The 25,816-nt window shown below is 38.9% G+C and overlaps 2 protein-coding genes across 3 annotated transcripts in view; one reads left to right on the top strand and one right to left on the bottom strand.

Moving 5' to 3' along the window:
* slc26a11 (solute carrier family 26 member 11) overlaps window positions 1-19,288 on the bottom strand; it is a 110,065-nt gene extending 90,777 nt beyond the window's left edge. For both annotated transcript variants that reach the window (XM_039739206.1, XM_039739207.1), the window contains exons 1-3: window positions 19,078-19,288; window positions 4,288-4,986; window positions 3,275-3,467 (exon numbers count right to left, since the gene is read on the bottom strand). In XM_039739206.1, the coding sequence (XP_039595140.1) occupies window positions 3,275-3,467; window positions 4,288-4,548 (454 nt within the window). In that variant the 5' untranslated portion in view covers window positions 4,549-4,986; window positions 19,078-19,288. The remainder of the gene's footprint in view (window positions 1-3,274; window positions 3,468-4,287; window positions 4,987-19,077) is intronic.
* Window positions 19,289-19,345: 57 nt separating this feature from the next.
* Window positions 19,346-25,816, top strand: part of sgsh (N-sulfoglucosamine sulfohydrolase (sulfamidase)) — a 68,641-nt gene continuing 62,170 nt past the window's right edge. The window contains exons 1-2 of the mRNA XM_039739208.1: window positions 19,346-19,631; window positions 24,217-24,377. Of these exons, the coding sequence (XP_039595142.1) occupies window positions 19,463-19,631; window positions 24,217-24,377 (330 nt within the window). The 5' untranslated portion in view covers window positions 19,346-19,462. The remainder of the gene's footprint in view (window positions 19,632-24,216; window positions 24,378-25,816) is intronic.

Genomic DNA, 25,816 nt, shown 5'->3' with positions numbered 1-25,816 from the left:
TGGGCGCTCCGGTTTCCTCCCACAATCCAAACACATGCAGGTTAGGTAGATTGGCGATTCTGGGTTAGAAAATGGATGGATGGATGGATGTATATTAGTTTAATGCATCTGACTGTAATTAACCTGTAACAACATAATGGTCCAAAGAATGGTCAAACTATTCTAAATACAATAGCTGCTTTAGCATTGTTACTCTCACTGCAACCTCTTCTTCTTTCAGCTGCTCCCATTAGGGGTTGCCACAGGAAACTGATGACCTTTTCTCCATATTACTCTCACTGCACCACTCGGAGTATTTATATCACTGTATCTGACTGGGGAATCACAGCTGTACAGCAGCTGATTGGAAAGAAAATTGTAGGCATACAGCATCAAGCACACACTGCCTCAGCCATGCTGTCTATTGAACTGCTCTCATACGGCAAACGTTTCAGGACCTTTCCTGTAAGGACCTCGCAGTTCAGAAACAGTTTCATCCCAAGAACTATAAACACACTCAATCAGTCCATCAAGTGCTCTTTGTCGAACTGTTTGTACTTATAAGTACAATTACCTCACTGTAAACTTGCGATACAGTTATAATATTGCACAACCTGAGCCACTTTATAAAGCGCGTATTTACATATGACGACAATATCATTTTTAAGATGAAATGCAGCAAAATATGTTTATTATATTATACATATAAAACTTTTAACTTAATTAAAATAATCTATATTGTTAATAAATAAACATGTGAGGACACGGTGGCACTCTGTTCACGGATTGTTCCTGCCTCTCACTGTATTCTTGCTGTGACTGGCACGACACTGGATGGATAGAATAATTTAACATGTACTACGAAGATATTTCAATGTTCCTTAAAAGTTTTGAAGAATCGGCGTTCTAAGCTTACAGATGGCTTAACGTCTATTACAGAGCTAATTATGTGGCGATTTGGTATTTGGAGAAAGAAAAGTAAGGACAGGAATAGGGGGTTAATACGTTTGAAAGAGACAGTACTGCTGCAATAAATTATTTCATTGAAGATCGCGCATGGCACAGCAAGCATCTTGTGTGAGGCATGAACAATCACTGCGCAACTGTGTTCCCATGTTTAATAACATGCTTTAACTCATATCATCATAAAAATGATATCAAGTATACATCTCAGTATTTTAATACTGTAATATCATGAATGTAATGGACTCTGTGTCTTGTTGGAGGAAGAGAAAGCTTGTTTAAGAATCACGTAGTGATTCACACACATAGAGCACATAGAAGATCAAATACAAAACAAAGCATTTAACGTGCTACTTTAGTTATGATGGGATTTGAGAAACTAGTAAATTAAACAATTTTAAGATGCAGTTTATGATGTGCCGCTTTAATGACAAAATAAACTACGTGATTAAATTGGAAATTCTGAGATTAAAGTTGACATTTTGTGCTTTTTCCCCCCACTGTGTGCCTATTTTTTTTCTCTGTACCCTAATAAGCTTTCATATGACACTCAGACAGTGGGCTACGACTCGCCTTTTACCTGCGACTTATCTGACAACTTCTTTTTTATTTCGGGCACTGTGTGACTTTGTGAAATTGAGCTTTCGAGTTTCTCCCACATTCTATGTCACTCGATCAACTTCCTTTTGTTGTTTATACCACTGTTTCAACCAACAAATAGTACATTTTTCCTTGCCTACACTTCACTGAAATTCTTCTATTTACCCCTGTGATTTTGCCATTGCCTTTTCACAGAACGCTGAGCTTAATGGCTATTTATATTGATTTGCATATTCAAAGAAGCGTAATTCTGGTAGGAGTTTGGTAGTGGCAGCAGGCGCGTGCACGTGCGTTACTTTTCACGCTGACTGTGATTTATTTTTGAAAAAATACGTCTCAGCTGTCCAATACTCCAGATAAATAAGAGATCATCAAAGGTTTTCGCTTAGGCAGCGGTTGTCCTTCCTCTCTCCTGGATTTCTTAGAGCATCCATAGGAACGACCATCTCTGAACAGAGGAAGGGGCCTAAGGGAACATCTTTCACTGCTGTGATTGCAGCCATTCCCCAACTCTCTGTGAATGGTACTCATGGCCATCGATCATGAGGTGGGCTGGTGATGAACCGCCCCTCACCGCCCCCATTCATTCTCAATAGCAAACCTGCTTGTACTGTTACGTACATAGCAGGAAGTTGTCTCTTGTCAGTACATCAAACGTGTTGACGATTGGTGCCTTCCTGCTGTGATAGCATGTACAGTGCTGTGCAGAAGAGCTCCTTAACCTTTTGTCATCACCATTTAAGAATGTCTCTGAAACACAAATTTGATGCAAGTGCTGGTGTTATAGTAAAGAAGAGAAACCCATCACCACTGAAAATAAAGTAGAAATAATAAAAAGTTCAGAGAGAGGTGAAACTCCAATCTTCATTGGCCGAGCACTTGGTCACAGTCGGTCAACAATAGCATTTATTAAAATAATGTACCTGTTCCGACTTACATACAAATTCAAATTAAGTATAAACCTACAGTCCCTATCTCGTACATAACCCGGGAACTGCCTGTATTTAAAACATTGTATGTTGTTTGTGCCAACAGTAAGTAAGTCTCTTGAAGTGCCAGCAGTGCTAAAAGTGCTAGAGATTAACCAACTGTATGTGTGTCGTTCATGGGGCACTGTTGTGGTTAGGGTCTGTGTGTATGTAAGTCTCTTGAAGTGCTAACAGAGTGACAAGTTGTGTTACTCCTATAGCACTTGTGTGGTTTAAAGTGCTAGAGATTAACTAGATGTGTGTGTGTCATTCATAGGGCACTGTTGAGGTTCTGTGTGTTTGTGTATATCTATGTACGTGTGTGTTAATCTTAAGGTGCAACAGTAGACCAACCCGGTAACAAACCTGATGAGTACACTTACCCCTAGGTAAAGAGTAAGTAGTGGGAAATATCACAATAATATAATTGTAGCTTGGTATTAAGAAGAACTTATGATATGTGACTTGGGATGTGATATGAATATTTAGCGATTTGATTGTGACTTTTTTGTGGTTCATCTAACAATCTCAAGCCTAAATGTCAATTCCCACTCAAGACTGAAAACCATGAGAAAAAACATTTGAGAAAGTATTGATTTTAAATACTCAAGCATAAATTAACTTAATTTTGCAACATTTAAAACTACATTTTTAGATGCTTAACAGTTTTAAGACAGCTGACAGATGTACAAGTAAGACATTTTCAACATAACAGCTACATTTGCAAATATAAATAAAGATATTTCAAATTCAAAACTTCTTACCAAGGTGTAGGATGCCTGTCACACATTGGATTATCCCACACAGGAATGTAAGCAGAACTGCATATACCGGGTCATGATCAATGTATGAGGCACAAAGTAGAGACATGATTGCAGTTGGGCCTAATGTTATATCCTTAGACGTCCCGAGGACACAGTAGACAAAGCAGCCCATAAAGGAGGAGTAGAGCCCATACTGTAAAGAGATGAGAAATTAAAGACAAGCAAATGCAACATCACAAGTAGCGTCCTCCAAACCCTAAAATTATAAAAAAAGGGCAGAAATAAGTTTTAAAAGGACCTTAATATTTGAAGTAAAGCAGTCTTATTAATGTGCTTAATTTTAAAATAGCTTTCATTACTATGCAGCAGCTAGAAAACAACAGAAAAGACTAAAACAAAACGTCCACTAAACATGAACTAAACAAGTTTTAAAAGAGTAAAGAAATAAGCTTCAAACAATCCATGCATATAAACACTAGTTTGGAAGCAATATTTCATAGAACATGACATTAAACAAATATATTAGCAGGACAAGAATTATAAATGGACATTTCACAAAATAAAAATGGATTTGAAACAAAGTATTGTAGTCCATTTATTCACCCTAGCCACTAAACAAAAAAACTTTTTTTATTGTCATGTCTAATGGCAAGTTTAACATCAATCCCACCACAATTCAGTTGTAAACATGATCTCCAATATGTGAATTTCACCAGGAAATACTTTTAGTTAGTGTTTTCAGTCAGCTAAACAATACATTTCATATCAACCCTGCTGTGCCACATATTATTCAAATTTTTATAAACTATACAATTGACAAAACAGTAACAAAGAAATAACCTTTACTCACTGATTTTGCAAGATACAGAAGGTTACATTTTAAGCATTCCAAAAGAAAATATAAAGGTTCAGCTTACATTTTATCATCTTAACTACTTATTTATTCATATGAACAATACAATAAGAAAAAATTCTCACAATGACTTAGATGAAAGGATGGAATGATAACACACCTGAACAGGTAGACCAGCAACTTCTGCATATGCCAATGCCTGTGGCACCACAGTCAAACCCACTGTCAATCCAGCAATTAAATCTAGTTTGAGCCACTGCAGAGAGTATTGTGGAAGCCAGTTGAGAATAGGAAGCCTCTTTCTGACAGCAGCATAGGAACAACATGAACATAATCTCCTTGTGAAAGGCTTGTCTGTCATGCATTCATTTTCACTTATAAGATGTGCACGCTCATCTCTTAAATAGACAGATCCTGACATGTTTGTGTTTTATAGATGAAACAGTATTATTCAGTAAAATGATGCTGGGAAAAACAGAAGTGAGCATCACAGTTTAACAATCTGTTACAATAAAATAATTAAAAAAAATAAATCAAGATGGTTGAAAAAATGTGGGTTTTATGTCTTTTTTTAACTTGGTTAAAAAATAAACTGTTCATAAAAATGAAATATCCATATCCAAAAGACCATGTAGATTTTGTTATACAGAAAATGATACAAAATCCATTTTAAGTGGAATCTGTCTAAGTTACTGAAAGAAAATAATCAAAATAAATATTTGAACTTGCAAAAATGATTAGATACTAATGCATTTCTGAGACATATCTAAAGACAATTCTTGGATTGTGTTCAGCATCATTAGTTATCCATCAGGACGGGCATTTTCAGTATACATAAAATGGGCATATCTTGAGAGATCTAGAGAAAAAATGAAAAAGAAAAAATATGTGCTATTATTTAAGGTATTTCAAAACATCAATACACATTAAATATATATTGAGGTTTTTACCAAGAAAAATTAAACAGATAACAAATAAAAAAGTAGACCTAATGATCTTAAAACTACCGTAAATCACCAACGAAAACAGCCCCACATTAAAGGCCACCCCATTCTGTAAGCTACAAAATTCCTCATTCATATTTAAAAACTCTAAGATAAGCCGCCCCATGTTATTATCTGCGGCATTACTGAATTTACCAATCTGAAGTAAAAGCATCTAATGTGGCACGCCCCTGTAGGCCTTTGCAACTCTATAGTGACATAGTTGAGCGTGAACAATTAAATTGATAAAATTTTGCACTTACCGATATCATGCCGCAACGCAAGTCTTACACTGCAGAATTTAAGCCCCAGGGCATTGCTTTCGCAAAAGAAAACGGCAATCATGCAACTGAACGCCACTTTGAAGTAGAGAAAAACAAGTGCAAAACTGGTAGAAAGAAGACGTAGGCATGCAAGGCATACAAAAGAAGCAAAATGGCCAAACTTGGAGACTTAAACAATGGATTGTAGCACAGCATGAGAACAATTGGATATTTTCAACATTAGCCATCAAAATGAAGATACAAGGAATGGCGACTGAAATGGCAATTGATGGCTTCAAAGGGGGTCGATACAGTCATGGCTGAAATTTTCAGCACCCCTGGAATTTTCCCAGAAAATGCACCATTTCTCCCAGAAAATTGTTGCAATTACAAATGTTTTGGTATACACGTTTTTTTTCCATTATGTGCATTGGAACAACACAAAAAAACAGAGTAAAAAAGCCAAATCTGGCATCCTTTCACACAAAATTCAAAAACCGGGCTGGACAAAATTATTGGCACCCTCAACTTAATATTTGGTTGCACGCCCTTTGGAAAAAATAACTTCAATCAAACGCTTCCTATAATCAACAAGCTTGTGACACCTCTCAACTGGAATTCCCGACCACTCTTATTTTGCAAACTGCTCAAGGTCTCTCAGATTTGAAGGGCGCCTTCTCCCAACAGCAATGTTGAGATCTCTTCATAAGTGTTCAATCGGATTTAGATCCAGACTCTTTGCTGGCCACTTCAGAACTCTCCAGCGCTTTGTCTTCAACCATTTCTGGGTGCATTTAGAGGTATATTTGGGGTCATTGTCCCGCTGGAACACCCATGATCTCTGACGCAGACCCAGCTTTTTGACACCGGGCCCTACATTGCACCCCAATATCTTTTGGTAGTCTCCAGATTTCATGATGCCTTGCACATAGTCAAGGCATGCAGTGCCAGAGGCAGCAAAACATCCTCAAAACATCTTAGAACCTCCACCATGTTTGACTGTAGGTACTGTGTCCTTTTCTTCGTAGGCCTCACTCCGTTTTCTGTAAACAGTAGAATGATGAGCTTTACCATAAAGCTCTACCTTGGTCTCATCTGTCCACAAGACGTTCATCCAGAAGGATTTTGGCTTCCTCAAATACATTTTGGCAAACTCCAGTCTGGCTTTTTTATGTTCCTGGGTCAGCAGTGGGGTCCTCCTGGCTCTCCTGCCATAGCGTTTCATTTCGTTCAGATGCTGACAGATAGTTCGAGCTGACACTGTTGCACCCCGATATGTTGAATATGTTTTGAAGTTGATTAGGGCTGTTTATCCATCGGAATATCCTTCGTTGCAGTCTTTTATCAATTTTTCTCTTCCGTCCACGTCCAGGGAGATTAGCTACAGTGCCATATGTTGTAAACTTCTTGATTATGTTGAGCACAGTGGATAAAGGAATATGAAGATCTCTGGAGATGGACTTGTAGCCTTGAGGTTGTTGATATTTTTCCACAATTTTTGTTCTCAAGTCCTCAGACAATTCTCTGCTCTTCTTTCTGTTCTCCATGCTTTGTGTGGCACACTCAGGCACACAATAGGAAGGTTGAGCCAACTTTTCTCCACTTTAACTGGCTTCAGGTGTGATTGCTATATTGACAGCACCTGTTTCTTGCCACAGGTAAGTTCAAATGAGCATCATATGCTTCAAATAAAACGATTTACCCACAATTTTGGAAAGGTGCCAATAATTTGGTCCGACCCATTTTTGGGGTTTTGTGAGACAGGATTTCAGATATGGCTTTTCTCTCTGTTTTTTTGTGTTGTTCCAATGCACATAAAGGAAATAAACATGTGTATACCAAAACATTTGTAACTGCAACAATTTTCTGGGAGAAATGGTGCATTTTCTGGAAAAATTCCAGGGGTGCCGATAATTTCGGCCATGATTGCAATTGGGATTCTTGCTTCATGAAACAAAATGGTCTATCTCTCCGAGCCAGAATGACTGTGGGACAGAGACTGCTAGATGACTGGGAGAAGAAACTTGACAGTTTTAGAGTGTTCGTTGGCAAGGAAATCGAGACACTGAAACTAACACTGAATGATGTCATCAACATGGACGAGAATCGATGCAGATGAACATTCCATCACGCACTGTCAATAAGGTTGGTAAAAAGACCATATCAGTAACTACCACAGGTCACAAGCGAACAAGTTTTATGCTTGTTCTAGCTTGCACGGCAAGTGGCAAACAGCTGAAGCCAGTTGAAGTGACAATGCCACCCTCTTGGGTAGGAAAAACTACCCAAGGGTATCGAGGTCTCAGTGAATAAGAAGGGCTGGATGAACGAAGACGTTATGGTGGAATGGGTGAACAAATGCTAAGTCCTTGCTAATTTTCAACTATATGTCTGGTCATCTGATGGATAGGGTTCAGAAAGCAGTGAACAAGGTTGGTGGTCATGTTGCTGTAATACCTGGTGCACTTACATGCAAACTGTAGCCATTTGATATTGCTGTCAATCATGCATTTAAGTTCCTTGTGAGGATCGAGTGGGAAAAATGGAGGATGGATGGTGAGCATACATTCACTCCGTCTGGCCGGCAGCGACGTGCGACATACAGTCAAGTGTGCAAATGGTTTATTTCGGCGTGGAACAACATGAAGCCAAAAAGCATACAGAACAGTTTTCGCAAAGCCGGAATACTTCCTCCACTATCAAGCCTACAAGCAGCTTCTGCAATATCTATGAGCAATACCAGTGACGAAAGCGTGTCCAACATCAGCGACAGCAAACCAGCACAGGTCGCAATCGAGTTGTTCAGTGATGATGACAATGATTACAGATCTGATTTTGAAGGATATGAAGAAGGGTGAGCCTAATAATTTTTTGCCTTTCAGTGTTGCTAATTTTATTCTGAAGAATTTACGTGTAGACAGATAATTGATATTGCTGTACTGCAGTACCCCGACCCTCTAGTCCAAACGAAAATAAAAAACTCATCTTTTCCCAGCCAACAATAAGCTTTGTTCCTTTTATTTCTATTAAATTTTGCTTTTTTCCTAGCTTGTATTATATACTAGGATGTAATGTAGCAAAGCCCTGAAAAAGTTCAATTTTTACGTTGCAGCAACAAACCTGAAAGAGACAAATGTGAAGAAGAGGCTAGATGCAGCAGTGCCAAGTGATCACTGAACCAATGATGGCGTCATTCTTACTTGACATAATTTTTTTATCTACTGGACCTCTTGGGCACAGCCATCAATAGTGCGTCCGTTTGCGGAGTGTTGACCTTGTTGAGAGGTTTACTTACCTTGGCAGTGACATTTATGTCTCTGGTGACTCTTCCTGTGAAGTAAACCAGACGGATTGAGAGAGCATGGGGGGGAAATGAGTTCGCTGAAAAGGGGGGTGTGGCGCTCCCGATACCTATGCAAAAGGATGAAGGTCCAAGTCTTTAGAGTCCTGGGGCCTCATGTATAACACCGTGCGTAGAACTCGCACTATAACATGGCGTAAGCTTACGCACAGAAAAATCCAGATGCAGGAATCTGCGCGTACTCCAACTTCCACGTTCTTCCGCTACATAAATCCCGATCAGTGTGAAAACTAATGCTCGTGCATGCGCTTTATGTAACGCCCCAACTCCTCCCAGAATTACGCCTCTTTGAATATGCAAATCAATATAAATCGCCCTTAAGTGCAGCCTTCTGTGAAAAGACAATGGGAAAAGCACGGGGGAAATATAAGAATTTCAGCAAATATCAAGTGGAGGCAAAGGAAAAACATACTATTTGTTCAAATAAACCATGGTATAATCAACAAAAGGAAGTTGATCGAGTGACATAGCGTGTTGGAGAAACTTGAAAGCTCACATTCACACATGCACAGTGCCAGAAATAAAAAAGAAGTCACATATCAAAGTTGTTGTGAAAAGCCGAGTTGAAGGCCCACTGTCTGAGTGTCATATGAAAGCTTATTAGGGTACAGAGAAAAAAGGCACACGGTGGGGAAAAAGCACGAAATGTCAACTTCAATCTCGACATTTCCACTTTAATCACATAGTTTATTTTGTCATTAAAGTAGAACATCATAAACTTCATCTTAAAATCGTTTAATTAACCAGTTTCTCAAATCACATCGTAATTAAAGTAGCACGTTAAATACTTTGTTTTGTATTTGATCTTCTATGTGCTCTGTGTGTGTGAATCACTACTTGCTTCTTAAACCGGCTCTCTTCCTCCAACTGGACACAGAATCCATGACATTCGTGATATTACAGCTCTCTGAATAACTCAAACACTGAGATGTATACGTGATATAATTTTCATGATGATAGGAGTTAAAGCACGTTATTAAACATGTGTTTCACTTCGATGAAATAATTTATTGCAGCAGTACTCATGGGCGGCTCTAGGCTTGTGGTGGCACTGGGCAGCAGAAGAATCGGTGGCTCCTTCGTCCGTCAATGTCAGTAAGGCAGCTTATGCACGGTGGATGGCCACGTCCGCTGCAGACACTACATAGCCGCCTCGTGCTCATGACACAAGCATTTAACTTTTACCGAATTTTGTCCCTACGTTTTTAGCCGAGTTGTTATTTTCTCTTTCTGTTTTATACTCAATATATATTGGCGTAGCCGTCACTGCAGTCAGTGCTTTTCTTTCCGCAAGTAACCGATCGCCATACAATCAGCTCTGTAATAGACGTTAAGCCACCTATAAGCTTCTTCAAAACGTTTAAAGAACATTAAAATATCTTCGTAGTACATGTTTAATTATTCTATCCTTAACAACACTCCCAGTGAAGAATATAGATTATTTAAATGAAGTTAAAGTTTTATCTGTATAATTTAACAAGCATATTTTGCTGCATTTCACCTTAAAAATGATATCGTCATCATATGTAGATACGCGCTTTATAAAGTGGCTCAGGTTGTGCGATATTATAACTGTAGTGCAAGTTTACAGTGGGGTGATTGTACTCATAAGTACAAACAGTTCTACAAGGAGCAATTGATTGAGTGCATTTAAAGTTCTTGGGGTGAAACTGTTTCTGAACCACGAGGTCTGTACAGGAAAGGCTTTAAAACGTTTTGCAGTGGCTGAGACAGCGTGTCCATGAAGCTGTATACCGATAATTCTCTTTCCGATCAGTTGCTGCTGTGATTCACACTCAGATACAGTGATATACTGTAAATACTCCGAGTCGTGCAGTGAGAGTAATATGGAAAAAGATGATCCGCTGTGGCAACTCCTAACGGGAGGAGCTGAAAGAAGAAGAAGAAAAATAAGAAGAGGAAGGTGCAGTGAGAGTAACAACGCTAAATCAGTTATGGTATTTGGAATACTATGGCTGTTCCCTGGACCACTATATTGTTATAAGTTAATTACAATCAGATGCGTTACACTAATAAACAATCTGCAGTTAGTTTCGGTGTACAGTAATCCCTCCTCAATCGCGTGGGTTGTGTTCCAGACCCCCCCGCGATAGGCGAAAATCCGCGAAGTAGAAACCATATGTTTGTATAGTTATTTTTATATATTTTAAGCCCTTATAAACTCTCCCACCCTGTTAACATTATTAGAGCCCTCTAGACATGAAATAACACCCTTTAGTCAAACTTTTAAACTGTGCTCCATTACAAGACAGAGATGACAGTTCTTTCTCACAATTAAAAGAGAAAAGCCAAGCAAAATGACACCTTTTATTGGCTAACTAAAAAGATTACAATATGCAAGCTTTCGAGGCAACTCAGGCCCCTTCTTCAGGCAAGATGTAATCATTAATCACAATTAAAAGAATGCAAACATATCTTATCTTCAAAAGAGCGCCGTCAGGAGCAGAGAATGTCAGAGAGATCGCTCGCTAAGAAAAGCAAACAATCAAAAAATCAATACGTGCTTTTAAGTATACAGAAGCACCACGATAAAGCGGCATTTTGTAGAGGACCGTCCGTGTCCTCTGTGCAAACAGCCCCTCTGCTCACACCCCCTCCGTCAGGCAGAGAGAGTGAGAAAGATAGAGAGAAGCAAACAAGCACCGCGCGGGAAGCATATCTTATATCATTGAGGAGTTTTAGTTAATATGTAATACATGCTCTGATTGGGTAGCTTCTAAGCCATCCGCCAATAGCGTCCCTTGTATGAAATCAACTGGGCAATCAAACTGAGGAAGCATGTAACCTAAATTAAAAGACTCATTGTCCGCAGAAAGCGGCGAACCAGCGAAAAATCCATGATATATATTTAGGTATGCTTACATTTAAAATCCGTGATAGAGTGAAGCCGCGAAAGTCGAAGCGCGATATAGCGAGGGATTACTGTATTTATAAAGCCGCGTCATGAAAATAAGGAGTAATCACACAGGAACAGTAGCACTGCTTTGACGCTGGGTGCCGCCAGTCTGCAAAAGCGAGCGGAGAACTTGCGTACGACAAGGCATGAGGTACCGTGGAAAAGTGCGTGGCTTTACGCCAAGTGTAGGTTTTATACATCACGATTTGAACATGGAAAAGTTCTTGCGCAACATTTCTGTGCGTACGCACCGTTTATACATGAGGCCCCTGGTACTTCCTGTCTTGCTATATGGTTGTGAGACACGGATGCTATCCAGTGACCTGAGACAAAGACTGGACTCCTTTGGTACTGTGTCTCTCTGGAAAATCCTTGGGTACCGTTGGTTTGATTTTGTGTCGAATGACTGGTTGCTCATGGAGTCCTGAATGAGGCACGTTACCTGCATTGTGAGGGAGTGTCAGTTACAGCATAACAGCCATGTGGTGCATTTCTCCAAGGGTGATCCGGCTCGTAAGATCCTCATTGTTGGGGACCTGAGTGGCTGGACCAGGCCAAGGGGTCACCCACGTAACACCTGGCTGCAGCAGATAGAGGGTCATTTCCGGAGGGCGGGACTGGACTGTGTGTCTCCCTGGGGGGTTGCAGAGTTCTTTCGCCATGTAGTGGGTGCAGCAATGCACTTTACCAGTGCATGCCCCCCAACTTGACTTGACTTGGACAATTCATAATTTATATGCTTTTTGAACTGTGGACTTACTTATTTTAACTGTATCTATGAACACCATCAATATCTATGATTTTTTGAAATAAACCGTACATTTAAATTCAACAAATCATTTGGGTAGGTCATCTTTTTGTGCACTGAATTATGCTTTTAGCGAATGTTTTTAGATAGGCCTCCCCATTTAAATAAGCCGCACCTAATACACAGTTTGTAAAATTAATATATAAGCTGTGGCCTTTCGTTGGGCAAATACGGTAATACTAATCCTAACGCTATAGGAAAACAAGAAGACCAATAGAACCTGTAGGTTGATAGATGACAGGGTCAATACAGTTGTGGCTATTGAGGAGGGGAGCAAAGAGGAAGAAACCTGAAGCAGTTCCAGTACAGTTTGTGAAGAGGTGTGCTTGTCACATTAGTCCGACAACTCCATTTTGTGCTGTGCAACACTGACAGAAACTGCAGCATTCACAGGTATCCCTCAAGCAACATTGGATGAACTACAAGCACTTGTAGAATTCTTGCAGAAGTGATTTTCATCTTCACCCATACCAATAAAAGTTAACTCCCGTGTTAAGCATAAATTCAGTCAGAACTGAAAAGACTGAATAGTCTTTTGGTTGGTTGATGTCAGTGCCATGCCCTGACAACTGTAACAAACAATTTAATGTGACCACAACATGTAAATAGTACAAAAGTGGCAATAAACTTACACAGGAATAAACAAGCAGACCCAAGGATTTCTACCCTATAATAATAAATATTCACGAATACTTATGTTAAATAAATAATGAGTTTACCATTTGGTTCAGAAAAACATTTAATAAGCAGTGGGTGAGAGGATCTAAATGGACTCTTATTTATAAATAAATAATATGGAAATAATATGGAAAATTTCAGGAGAAGATAGTTGGAAATTCAAAGAAGATGTTTAAGGGAGGAGAAGAAACAAAAATGATTTCCTTCTGAGAATTCAATGACAGTTTGATATGTAAAATTGCTGGACCAAACATGTTGAACAAAATTTGTGACTTAATTTAGTGGAAACTGAACTGATATTCTTGCAACACCCTTCCACTTAGACTGCTGGTAGGTAGTTCACACTTAGACATTATTTTGGGTTAATTAATTAGATTGAAAATGTTTATAGGACAATTATGTTTGTGCCAATGTAAACATAAAAATAAAAACAAAAAGATGACAGGCACTTCTAGGCATTGGGGAAAGTTTCTCAACATCTTCCTTCAACACTCCCCCATTAACTATGATATAGTGAAACAATTTATGTCTATCTAACCAATGGAAATTTTGACCCATACCAAAATACCACGATTGACAGTGAAAATGTACATATCACTGAAAAAAGAAAAAAAAAGTTTCCTGTTAGCAGAGGAAATATTTGAAAGAAATTTTTGACAGATTGCCGTTTATAGACTTTTTGTCAACTTTTAACATGACCCAGCCCTACATTTTAGTCAAGAAACTTGTCAACTGTGTTTGGGCCCTAACCTGGTGGGGCGGACTGTGGACCTTTAAACAGAACAGAACACAAAGAGTGAGTGTCAATAGCTGTTTCTCTGAAAGCCTAAGTACATCTGTGGGCACTCCACAAGATTGTTGTTTTTCTCTTCTTTTGTTTATCCTGTATACAAATGACTGCAGGAGTTTACGCAAGGATAGACATATCCTGAAATTTGCAGACAACTCTGTCACTGTAAGTCTTCTACAAGATAAGAAACACAGCCATGGACCCATTCTCAACAAGTATGTACAATGATGTGATCACTCTAATTTATGATTTAATATTTTTAAGACAAAAGGTATGTTTATAGATTTCAGGTGCTCTCCACCATCCACTGTCTCAGCTTTAATTAAAGTGCGAGATAGTAGAGCAAAAACACATATCTGGTAACAATCATTGATTTTAACCTGCCTACTGTATAGCATCTAAGGAAGGGTTTTTGTTTTGTGTGGTGTATTCTTTCTTACTATGTGTTAATAATTTATTTGTAAAGCAAATAATGCAGAAATAATTTTCACATTGTCTCATAATTAAATTTTACCTTGAGCTTTACGTTGATTTTGCCAAACAGGGTTACTTTTAAGGTGTGACAATTGTACTGCCCAAGAAATGTATCCAGAAGGCTTGCATGACATTTGCTGATGGGTGGTGCTTTAAAATTAGCAAGGAGATTTGATTAGTTGATCTACAGGTTAAACAGATATCTGCAATCTGAGACATCCACAAACATCTTGATTACTTCATAACCTGATAGTCTGCCAGAATTGAATGAGAAAAGGAAAAAACACTTTCCAGAAGTGTAGCATACGGTATCATCCTTACTGACTTCTAAATGCTATTCTAATATGGTTTCTTTACCACCAAATACTTTTTAGAGTAAGCACAGAAGGGAATGATAAGTGTAGTGTACTGATAAGCCCCACTTTCTAAAAAGTGACACTGATTAGTTACTTTTTTTTTTTTTAATGGCATAAATCATGTATATGGACACATAAACAAGTCAATTCTGAGAATAAATGTCAGTTTCCTACCAAATATCTAGACAGCGGCTGACTCAGTATAAATGTGCCTGAAGACTTGCATGGAGTCATTAAGACAAGAGGGGTTTCCTTCTTTCTGTTCAAAGCTAACCACAGGCAAAATTTCGAAGAATTTGGAAATTGTCATTTATTTCTATAAAATAAATACTTTTTTTTTTTTATCAAACATCATTACACATAATTCAGGTTTTGCAAATAAAAAAAATTGTTAAAAATACAAGACTGGTTTATTGTGTTCACTTTGAAATGTATTTGAATTTATCTGTTGGAACGTGTTAGTATATATCAGTTTCATAAGGTGCAGTCTTTCACAGCAGTATAGTGAAGTTTTAAAAGGCAACAGAAAACCCAAGAAACTGACTTTGGAAATATAAACAAGACAAAGAATGATAAACATTTGACGGGAGTTACCTCCCAGACAAAAATGTTACACAACACAATTTAAAGAATCTTTAAACAATCAAAACCAGGATGGCTATATTGCTCCAAAATAATAACTGATCTCATACAGTATAAAGTCTGCCTTAGGCTAGAAACAGAATTGTGTTTAATCTGACATGGTTTTTTAATCGCACTTAGACTAACAAGGCATTCAGCACTGGAACAAATGCAATTATATGGTTTAAAAAACAGAACACCAAGAAATACTTGTAATAAATGAGACAAGGCTTCAGTAGTTATGCAGCAACAACAGCCTGAGAGAAAATTATGATGAATTTACTCATCTGTCAAATAAGGCCTATAATAAATAATAAATTATTTTAGAATCACCATTCCTAATTTTCATGAAAACAACTTAATTTCAAAGGAGAATTTCTAAAATGTCCAAGTGTACAGATTTGCTAGTTTGTTATTTAATCAAAAACTTAAAAATTTCACATTGATGTTCATTTGTCTGTGAATTTGTAAGTATTTTAAATCACCTGTAGCTCGCAAACCATTTGACCTGAAATTTGGTACACATATACTACGTGACATCTACTATCCGCTTTCACAGTGATGATTGACCTCCAAGGTTATTTTCTTCTTTCTGTTTTTATTTTATTTTATTGTAGAATCAGCTCTTGGCAGCGGCAAGCGAGGTGGCTATGTGGTACAGGTGTACTGGCTCTGTTCTCATCCCTACCACATTCGCTGTCACTTCCCCTACCTCTTCATCTCTTAAGTCTTCAATCTGCCTCAAGAATGATTTAAGTGCCAGCTTAAGTGAAAAAATTAAAGAAAATGTACTAAGTAATTGCAACACAAACACTGAATTAATCAGTTTTAACGTGAAAAGATGCCAATGAAAGAAGAGAAGAAGTGGGCCGCTAGAGTGGATAAAAGAAGAGCTGCTCGGGAAGCAGCAAGCACATCAACCTCTGAGCAAATGAATACTAAACGTACAGAGAAAGAGTATGAAAACTGTGAAAGCTGAAGTCAAGTGTATTCACTGCATATTATCGTGCAGTGCACCGTTACTGGTTATACAATATTTTAAAAGTTTAAATTTGACAACCACATTCTGGTTTGTGTATATTGATAAAATCTCTTCAACTAATATCAAGTGAAGTGATTCTGATTAACTCTAAATAAAATCATGTCTTATTGTAAGATTCCTCTTATGGTTTTGTCTTCTGTTAACTGCTGAAATAAATCTTGGTCTACACGGAAATCAAAAATGTATTTATACTTATTGCTTATCCAGATCACGAGGGATATAACAGAATTTCAAAGTAATTAAGAACACTATAGGTCAAAAATAATGTGGACCTCTCCAAATTGTTAAGTTCTGGTGTTTCAACTGCATGCATTGCCATGCAATCTCCATTAACAAACACTGTAAGCAGAACGGGTTGCACGGAGAAGTTCAGTGACTTTAAGCATGGCACTCTCAAAGCATGCCATGTCTGCTAGATCTGCCCTGTTCAACTATGGGTGCTGCAGATGTAAAGTAGAAAAATCTAGGAGCAAAAACAGCTCAACCATAAAGTGGTAGACCAGGCAAACTCAAGGAGCTGAGCTGGTGAACGCTAAAGCAAATAGTGCATTATAATTGCCTATCCTCTGCTGCATTACTCACAAAAGAGTTACACATTGCCTCTGGAAACAACATCAACAAAAAAAATGTGCATCGGGCGCTTCATAAAATGGGCTTCCATAGTCATCTAGTTGTATACAAACCTAAAATCACCATAAGTAATGCCACGCAACAGCTGGAATGGTGTGAAAAATGCTGCCATTGGACAGAAGAAACATGTTCTCTAGAGTGATGAATCATGCTTCACTATCTGGCAGTCCAATAGATGAACTTGGGTTTAGCAGATACCAGGAGAAAGCTACTTTGCAGTCTGCATAGTCCCTAAAGTAAAGTTTAGTGGTACAGCAATAACACTATGGCGCTGTTTTTCAGGATTTGGGCTAGGCCTCTTAGTTCCAGTGAAGGGTACATTTAAAGCTACAGCATACAAAGACATTTTAGACAATTATATACTTCCAACTTTGTGGCAGCAGTTTGAGGAAAGCCCTTTTCTGTTCAAGAGTAACTGTGCCTCTGTGAACAAAACCAGGTCGATAAAGAATGGTTTGATGAGTTTAATATGGAAGCCTTCAAGTGGCCTGCGCAGAGCCCTGACCTAAATCCTACTGAACACCTTAAGGATGAACTGGAATGCCAGTTGTGAGGCAGGTTTCCTTGTCCAACATCAGTACTTCCTGTTTTGGCTTAATGGACTCAAATTCACAGAAACACACTTCAGAATCTTGTGGAAAGTCTTCCCAGAAGTTTGGCTGTTGTAATAGCTGCAAAAGGGGTTTGCAACTCCATATTAATGCACATGGTTTTGGAAAGGAATGTCAAACTGGCTCATAAACAAGTAATGGTTAAGTGTGCACAAACGTTGGCCTGACTCCGTATAGGGTATACCATGGAACATAGAGATATTACTGCATAAGCAGGACAATGCAAGAATACGGATATCCCTCAATAACTGATGATTAAGCTAAACAAGATTTTTTTCAAGAAGGTGTCTAAGTGGCCAATGGCTACCTTAAAGGAACGGAAGGAATTAATGTCAATTACTGGACACTCCCTGCATATTACAACCATTAACTGAATTTTATATGTGCTCTATAAATAGAACTGACTTCATAGGTTTATAGGGTCATTATTGTCATTGATACAGTGTATAATGAAAGTCATACTTGCGAGTGCTAATAAAAATGTAACATGCCACCACTTTCTAAAGCCATTATTAGCGTATTGATTTTTCAATCTATTAAGCGCAGATTGATTTATGATTCTAATGTGGTATACAGTAATTGCGATCCTTCAAACAAAATTTGCGTTATTTTTTGATTAATTATTATATTTGGTTAAACATTGCCGGTTACAACGCGTCTGACACGATCTGTATTCATCCGTCTGAACGTGCAAATGTTAAGGTTCAATTAGGATATAAAGACTTTTGTGTACATTTTCTTAATAACACAGTTGTATTGTTCGCACATTCATCAAGTTTTCGCATTAATATTTCTCATTATAGGATTTCGTAGCACCGAGTGCAAAAGGACTTAAACCATGCTAGTATATGGCTCCATTGCGCCACATCACCTTGCACACATTATACAAACATCAATTAAGCTAATGTAGACTAGAGGAGAAAGTGTAGACACGAGGGTTTTCAGAATTTAAACCATATCCTGTCTGCCAGCAAACACACTAAGTACTGTGCGGCAATGTTGGTTAAGCAAATTCTTCCCAGCCCTACCTGACTGACGTGTGCCTACCCTAAACCATTCGATGTATGCCTTTACTATGAAGAATTTGCATTTGTTTAAAAACACTCAGCTGTTCAGTTATTATGAAAGCAAACTACAGCACAATATTGGTCTGTTATTGTATTAATCTCACCCTAAAGGTTAATGGATAGCAATAAGAACATATATCAAGAAACGTAGACGATTCATAAAGAACGAGTCAAATGGACCGGTTTTGTTCGTCCGCTTATGAATTTATTTGATAGAATAAAAAATAAGAAAGGTCAATTCATGATTTTATTTTAAAGAAATTAATGTATATGGATCTAACAAATAAATCTGAATCCACATCTGTAGGACAAGTGAAACTTATATAAGAAATCAAGAAAACGATCATACCTCTCTCAAAAGAAGTCCATTATCTTTCTCTTCTTGTTTTATAGGTCACTACTATGAATAATGGCCGATCATCCAAAAATCACAGTCTTCGCGACCAAAATTGCATAAGTAAAATAACAACCATAAACAAAGCAAATGCAATCGTGGTTTGACTAACCACAAGACTTCCTCTGAGCATCTTCCTTTCTCCTAGCACAACCGGCTCAAATGAGTTGCTTTGCAAGTTTCGATAGAATGACTGCTGCATCACGTGAGTTTAGGAGTCACATGCCCTGTATAATCACGTGGTACGGAAATGGCGGAGGTATTATCCTACACTTTTAACGCGCTTATGTTCCGGGAAGTTATGTCTGTGATCGCTGTTAACTCCTTTTTATCGTATTAAATGAAAATATCGCACCAAAATAAATTCATAGTAGTGTCGATTACCACAGACAACCGCGTATATTTGATCATTATGTTGCCTTTCTCGTGGTCACGTAATGTTGTTTTTTTACTTATAACTGTTTTTAATTTCGGCATAGCGAAGAAAAGAAATGTGCTGCTTATAATTGGTGAGTTTTTTCTTCATTTTTTTGTATTTGTATAACTTGCATGTGGCTCTTCTGGGGTGCTCCTTTCTCATGATCTGAACCCAGAAACATATTAGTTAAGACGTGCTTATAATGATATCTTTCCAAGTATAAAACCTCAATTTTGTTGAGCTGTACGTCTGTGCGTTTGCAATGTAAAATGTATTGTGTTTCTCAAAAAAGCCAACTTCTCTGCATCTGTAGCAGCAGAAGTTCCTCTTTGAGTGATGCTATGCTGAAAGCTCTTTCAGTTTGTATCAACTGCATCAGCCGTGTTGGATTAAAAATACATTTTACTGAATCAGCCTGTGTTCTGTTCCAGAAAGCAGGTCAGGTCAGGTCAAGTTGGGGTGCATGCACTGGTGCAGCGCATTGCTGCATACATCACGTGACAAACAGCTCAGGATCCTGGTTGACAACCCCCCAGGCAGACACTCGGTCCAGTCCTACCCTTCCAAAATGACCTTCTATCTGCCGCAGCCAGGTGTTACATAGGAGTCCCCTTGGCCTGGTCCAGCCACTGGGGTCCTCAACAACTAAGATTTTGGAAGCTGGATCACCCACGGGGAATCATGCCACATGGCTGTAGTGTCATACCTGACGCTTCCTCACAGTGCAGGTAATGTGCCTCATTTGGAACTCCATGAGCAACCACTCATTCGGTCACTGGTAGGTGAGCAAGTGATCACAGATCCTATTAGGATGACCCTAGCAAGGACCTTACCTGGCACCGAGAGCAGTGTTATCCCCTGTAGTTACTGCAATCCAGGCAATGACGCCTCCCTTTCCAGATAGGGACAACAAGTCCCGTTTTCCAGTCAGTTAGGATGACACCAGTCTCCCAAATGGAAGCAAAGATTATTTGTAAAGCCAGCAGGACAGTTTTTCCACCAGCCTGGAGAAGTTCACTCCAGATCCTACAGATGGGGGGAAAGCCTTCGGGAGCCCCATCCCCAGAAGAGTCAAAACCTTCGGAGAGCAAATGGTGTCAGGCCTGTCGGGGATCAGAGCTAGTGTGGTGCAGAGGCATTGCCCACTGCACAACGGCACTTGGGTCCCAATTTGAGAAGGCCCATCCGGGTAGGCACGTGGAACATCTTATTTCTCTGGTAAGATGATTATCTTCCACTGTTGTCAGAGGAGATGCGTAATCTCTGCATTTCAATACCGGCACTCTCTGAGATGTGCAGACCTGGGACTGGCCAGATCTCTGTAGGTGGGTACTCCTTTTATTGGTCTGGTTGCTCTGATGGCTGTCATATTCCAGAAGTGGCTGTGGCTGTTGCTGTAGCGGATCGGCTTCTTCCGATGATGTCTGATTTCATTCCTTTCAATGAGCATATCATGAGACTCAGATTACGGCACTCTCTGGGTGCCTTGTCTGTTGTCTCAGTGTATGCTCCGACCGTGGTGAGTGATGTCTCAGTGAGGGAGACATTTTATTTGCAACTTTGCTCGGTGGTTGATGGGTGCCCACGAGGTGATACTCCTCTGGTCATGAGTGACTTCAGTGCACCAACTGGTATTGACAGGGCTGGCTGTGAGGATGGTCTCATGACCATGGTGAAAGTGGCTCCATGTTCCTTGACTTTGCAAAAGGTCAGGGGTTGCGAATCGCAGGATACTGGTTTCAGTACACTGAGCCGCATTGTTGGACTTGATACTCCAATACTGGTGGTATGGTGAAGGAGATCAATCACATCCTCGTGGGCAGACACTGGAGACTCTTACAAAACTGCAGGGTCTTCAGAAGTGTCCAGTTTGTGAATTCTGACTACAGACTTGTTGTTGGTATTCTAAGGATCCAGCTTAGGTCCAGTAGGTTACCACCTACTAGGAAAATGAGGCTGGACCTGGCCAGACTCCAAGATCAGGCTGTTTCTGATGAGATTGCATGTAGTTTGTGTGAGGAACTCACGGATTTGGGTGTGACTGCTGATCCTAATTTGATGTGGAAGACCTTCTGTGATAAGACCCTGAAGGTTGCTGATGGTCGTGTTGGTGTTGCCAGTATTCCCAGAATGAGGTGTTTCATATTGCAGGATACTCTGGATATCATCGAGAGGAGGCACAGTGCCGGTCTGTATCAGGAACTAAGAAGGACGGCTGTGAGGGCTGAGAAAGCAGGATCAGTATAAAATTTGGTTAAACGAAGTTTGGAGTTATGAAAATCGTGTTGATTCTGTTCAATCAAACCTGGATTTAGCCAAACCTGTATTTCTGGAACAAAGTAAGCCAGAATTAAGTGATCCGTGAGGCCACAGATGCAGATAAGATGCTAATCCTGCTTTTTGGAACAGGGTCAGGATTTTCCTGTTCCAGAAAGAAAGACTTAGTCCAGCTCAGTCACTGGGACAACCAATGCAGTGAAGCTTAGCCTGCAAAAGAGCAGGTATAATGTAAAGGATTAAAGCTTTGAGGCTACCACAGTGCGTCAAATAATAAGATCACCGTTCATAAATGTCTTTATTTAAATAGAAAAAGTGGACAAAATGTCAAATGTCATGTCCTTTACTGTACGAGTAATTGAAACAGAAGCACTTCCCCTTTGCCTGATTCTGTTCAGACTCAAAAATATAATGAGACCCCAATTGGACATTCTGGTATGCCCAGAATAGTGCCTGCATGAAGTTTATTCTATATTCGAGGCTTTAATATATCTGAGAAGCTTTCTAAAAACCAGGGCTGTGGAGTCGGTTTAAATTTATTAGGAGTCGGAGTCAGTACATTTTTTCAGACTCCGACTCCAGGTACCCAAAATTGACTCCAACTCCTTGACTCTGACTCCACAGCCCTGCTAAAAATGGAAATGTTGAGAGTTAACACATCGTGTCTTTGAGCTCACATCCATTCAATTCATAAACGTTTCCTGTTTTTACATTTTTCCCCAAATTAAGAATAAAGGTAAAATTCCGTTACAACGAATATCTTTACAAAGAAATTTTCATTACAACAAAGTATTTTTATGGTCCCGACAGTTTCCCCATATGACGCGAGTCTATAGAAATCTCGTTACTACGAAGTACATTCAGCAGATACTTTCATTACAATGAAGTGCCCAAAAGACCTTGAAATGCCTGAATGAATCATCCACAGATCAGCTAGTTCTGTGGCCGCAGCTCAGTTGAGCACAGCGACCCCCAAATAGAAACATTGTAAATTTCTTTTACTTCGAACTTTCTGTTTTTCTGTTTTTTTTTCCTGCGATTTTCAGTGATACCTTTTGCTTATTGCTAGTCAACATTTGAAAAACATCCATTGGAATTTAACTCATTGTCACCCTCTTATAGAAACAGCAGACACAAAAAAACTATAACAGTTCATATTAGTAAACAAAACTTTACATTTTTGCAGCTCTCGATTGCGGCAAAAAGAAAAAAAGACGCTGTCAGTGAATTCGGAATTTTGCCATCAACGCTGTCAACTTTCGTGAAAGACCGAGCAAAAATAGAAGAAAAATCTCGGGTTGCAAACATATGTGAACCGCTGCATTTGAAGATGTCGAAAAAGCAGTTTTTATGTGGTTCAGTGATGCTCGTTCAAGAAACATTCCTATTAATGTGGCACTCATTCAAGAAAATGTGAGGTTTGTAAACTCTCTTAGGACTTCCCCCAACTAGACAGCACGCCGAAGAGCGTCCCGAAGTCCGATCTCCACATCTATGGAAGACTGTATCTGTTGCCGGGGCAACAGCAGACTCAAAGCTATGCTGCGTCTCTCCAGCAAAGCAAACAGAAAAGATCTCGATGAGTGGTGCAAGGTACATTGTAAACGCAGGTAACAGGATTACTTGATCACTGATCTGGCCATGACCCTGCCTGACTGCTGTGTCTGTGTATAGCAGAGTGGCAGATCACACTACAATAAATAGTGTACCATTCCTGTTTCAAGCTGAATAAAGCTGGTTTTGCTAAAGTACTGAGACTCAGCCTCGTGTTTTGCACAGACAGGGACTTATAGCACGACCCTGATCTTTTATGATTTGCTTCTGTGTTGCTTCACTGCAGAGCTATGAGTCTGTTTTTGCCCTGCCCTGGCAACAGACAAACAATCTTCCACAGATGCTGCAATCGCGCTTCGGGACGCACTTCAGCATGTCGTTCCCGTTGGGTGGGGGGAGGGTGTCTCAAAAGAGTTCAGAAACCTCACAATATGAAGAAGAAAAGGATGATTCGGCTTCTGATTGATAAGTGTGCTACCCACAACATGCTTCCGCATTTAGATAATGTTTGCATTAAGTTCCTCCCACCCAATTGCACAGCAGTGCTTCAGCCATTGGATTTGGGCATCATTCACACCCTCAAAATTATGAGAAATTCTCGTCAGCATAACTTGTAGGCAGGAGGAGATTAAAATTAACGTGAAAGAAGCTATTGAAATGATTGCAAACGCCTGCCGCAAGTTAAAAAAAGCACTATAGTAACAAATACAGAATCTCATTACAACGAAATTTTTGTTACAACAAAATATTTTTTAGGTCCCTGGGAGTTCATTGTAACAGAATTTTACCTGTATTTGAAATATTAGTTGTAAATTATTTTTTTTTGTTTTTCCAATCTCTTGCAGCTGATGATGCAGGTTTTGAAAGTGAAATTTTCAACAATACAGCAATTCAGACCCCTCATCTTCGCAGCCTTGCTAAACGCAGTGTTATCTTCAAGAATGCCTTCACATCTGTTAGCAGTTGTTCACCCAGCCGTTCTGCCATCTTGTCTGGATTGCCCCAAGTATGAATCTGCACGTTTTGTTGGAAAAAAAAATTAATTACCATTAAGTATATTCTATATAACACATGTATAATGATAGGTTATTATATTTTCAACTTTCAGCAAAAGTCTATTAGCTTAAACGTACTAACTTGTATTTATTAGATTAATATTGTTTTGCCTTTTTTATAAAAGTGACCAAATATTTTAATGATTCTTGTTGTGAATTGTTTTTTGTTGAAGGAAAAAAAATCACATTCTTCTAAGTATTTGAAATGTTTTGTAAAAAATATTGCTAGTGCCCCACAGCATACATTTTTCTCATAACAAATACAATTGAAGTGAAAGGTTGAACCGCCACAACACAGTATTATATGTTTTATCTTTCAGTCATTTGTTGATTTCTATTCATAATCATTATACAACTTGCTCTCTTATTTAAATCTTGATTATAGATAAATGAATACTGGTTTTTTTTGGATTTTGTTTTACCTTGTAAATATATTTTTCATTTTGACACATTTTTTTTTTTCTTTTTCTACGGGCAATGCCATTTTGTTATGCCATTGCCATAGTGTTACTGTGGAAAATAAACTGAAAATGTGTAGTGCATGACATCATTGCTGTATCAGTATAACAATAGTCAGCCATGTACTTCCTGGTCGTCCAAGATTGCGAATATACAAAAATTTTTCATGTGTGTTTATACTCAAAAATTCATGTGTGAAGACTTTTTTGATTTGTTTTTTTAATTTAATATGCTTGGCGTAATAAGAAACAACTGCCCTTCTTGGATAAGTACAGGTCCCCTCCTGTCTTTCTTCTCTGCATTTTTGCTATCTGCAAAGAAATCCATCCAGCCATCCATTTTCCAACCCATTGAATCTGAACACAGGGTCACAGGGGTGCAAGGCAGGAACAAATCCCGGACAGGGTGCCAACCCACCGCAGTGCAAAGAAATCCGTCTTTAAAAACTTATTTGACTCCTGTGAAAGAAATACCTGCCGCCTCTTTTCAACCTTCAAGTCTCTCGTAATCCCTTCTGCTGCTTCGAAACCATAGTCCTTCTTCCTAATGGTTTTGCTTCCTTCTTCTCTTCTGAAGACTCCAATATCAAAAACTGTTCAAGACCCCAAAGTGGCCAATATCAAAAACTGTTTAAAACCCCAAAAATCATGCTGTGACTCTCATTTGTGTCATTCTTCTCATTTCTCTTTCTCTACTGTAAATGACTTGCTCATAACCACGTAACCCACCACCTGTGCACTGGGCTCCATTCCTGCACATAATCTTCATTCCATCTCTCCTTCCTTGATCCACTACATCTCTACTCTTTTCAATGCCTCAATAACCTGTGATATCTTCTCTACTAATTTCAACAGATGCCTTGTAATCCTTATTCTCAAGAAACATTCTTTCAGTCTTTCTGCCTTTGAGAATTACCATGCTGTCTTCTATC

The sequence above is a fragment of the Polypterus senegalus genome, chromosome 17 (assembly GCF_016835505.1).
Source record: "Polypterus senegalus isolate Bchr_013 chromosome 17, ASM1683550v1, whole genome shotgun sequence".
Classification (NCBI taxonomy): domain Eukaryota; kingdom Metazoa; phylum Chordata; class Cladistia; order Polypteriformes; family Polypteridae; genus Polypterus; species Polypterus senegalus.
This window is presented reverse-complemented; position numbering and strand designations above follow the sequence as displayed.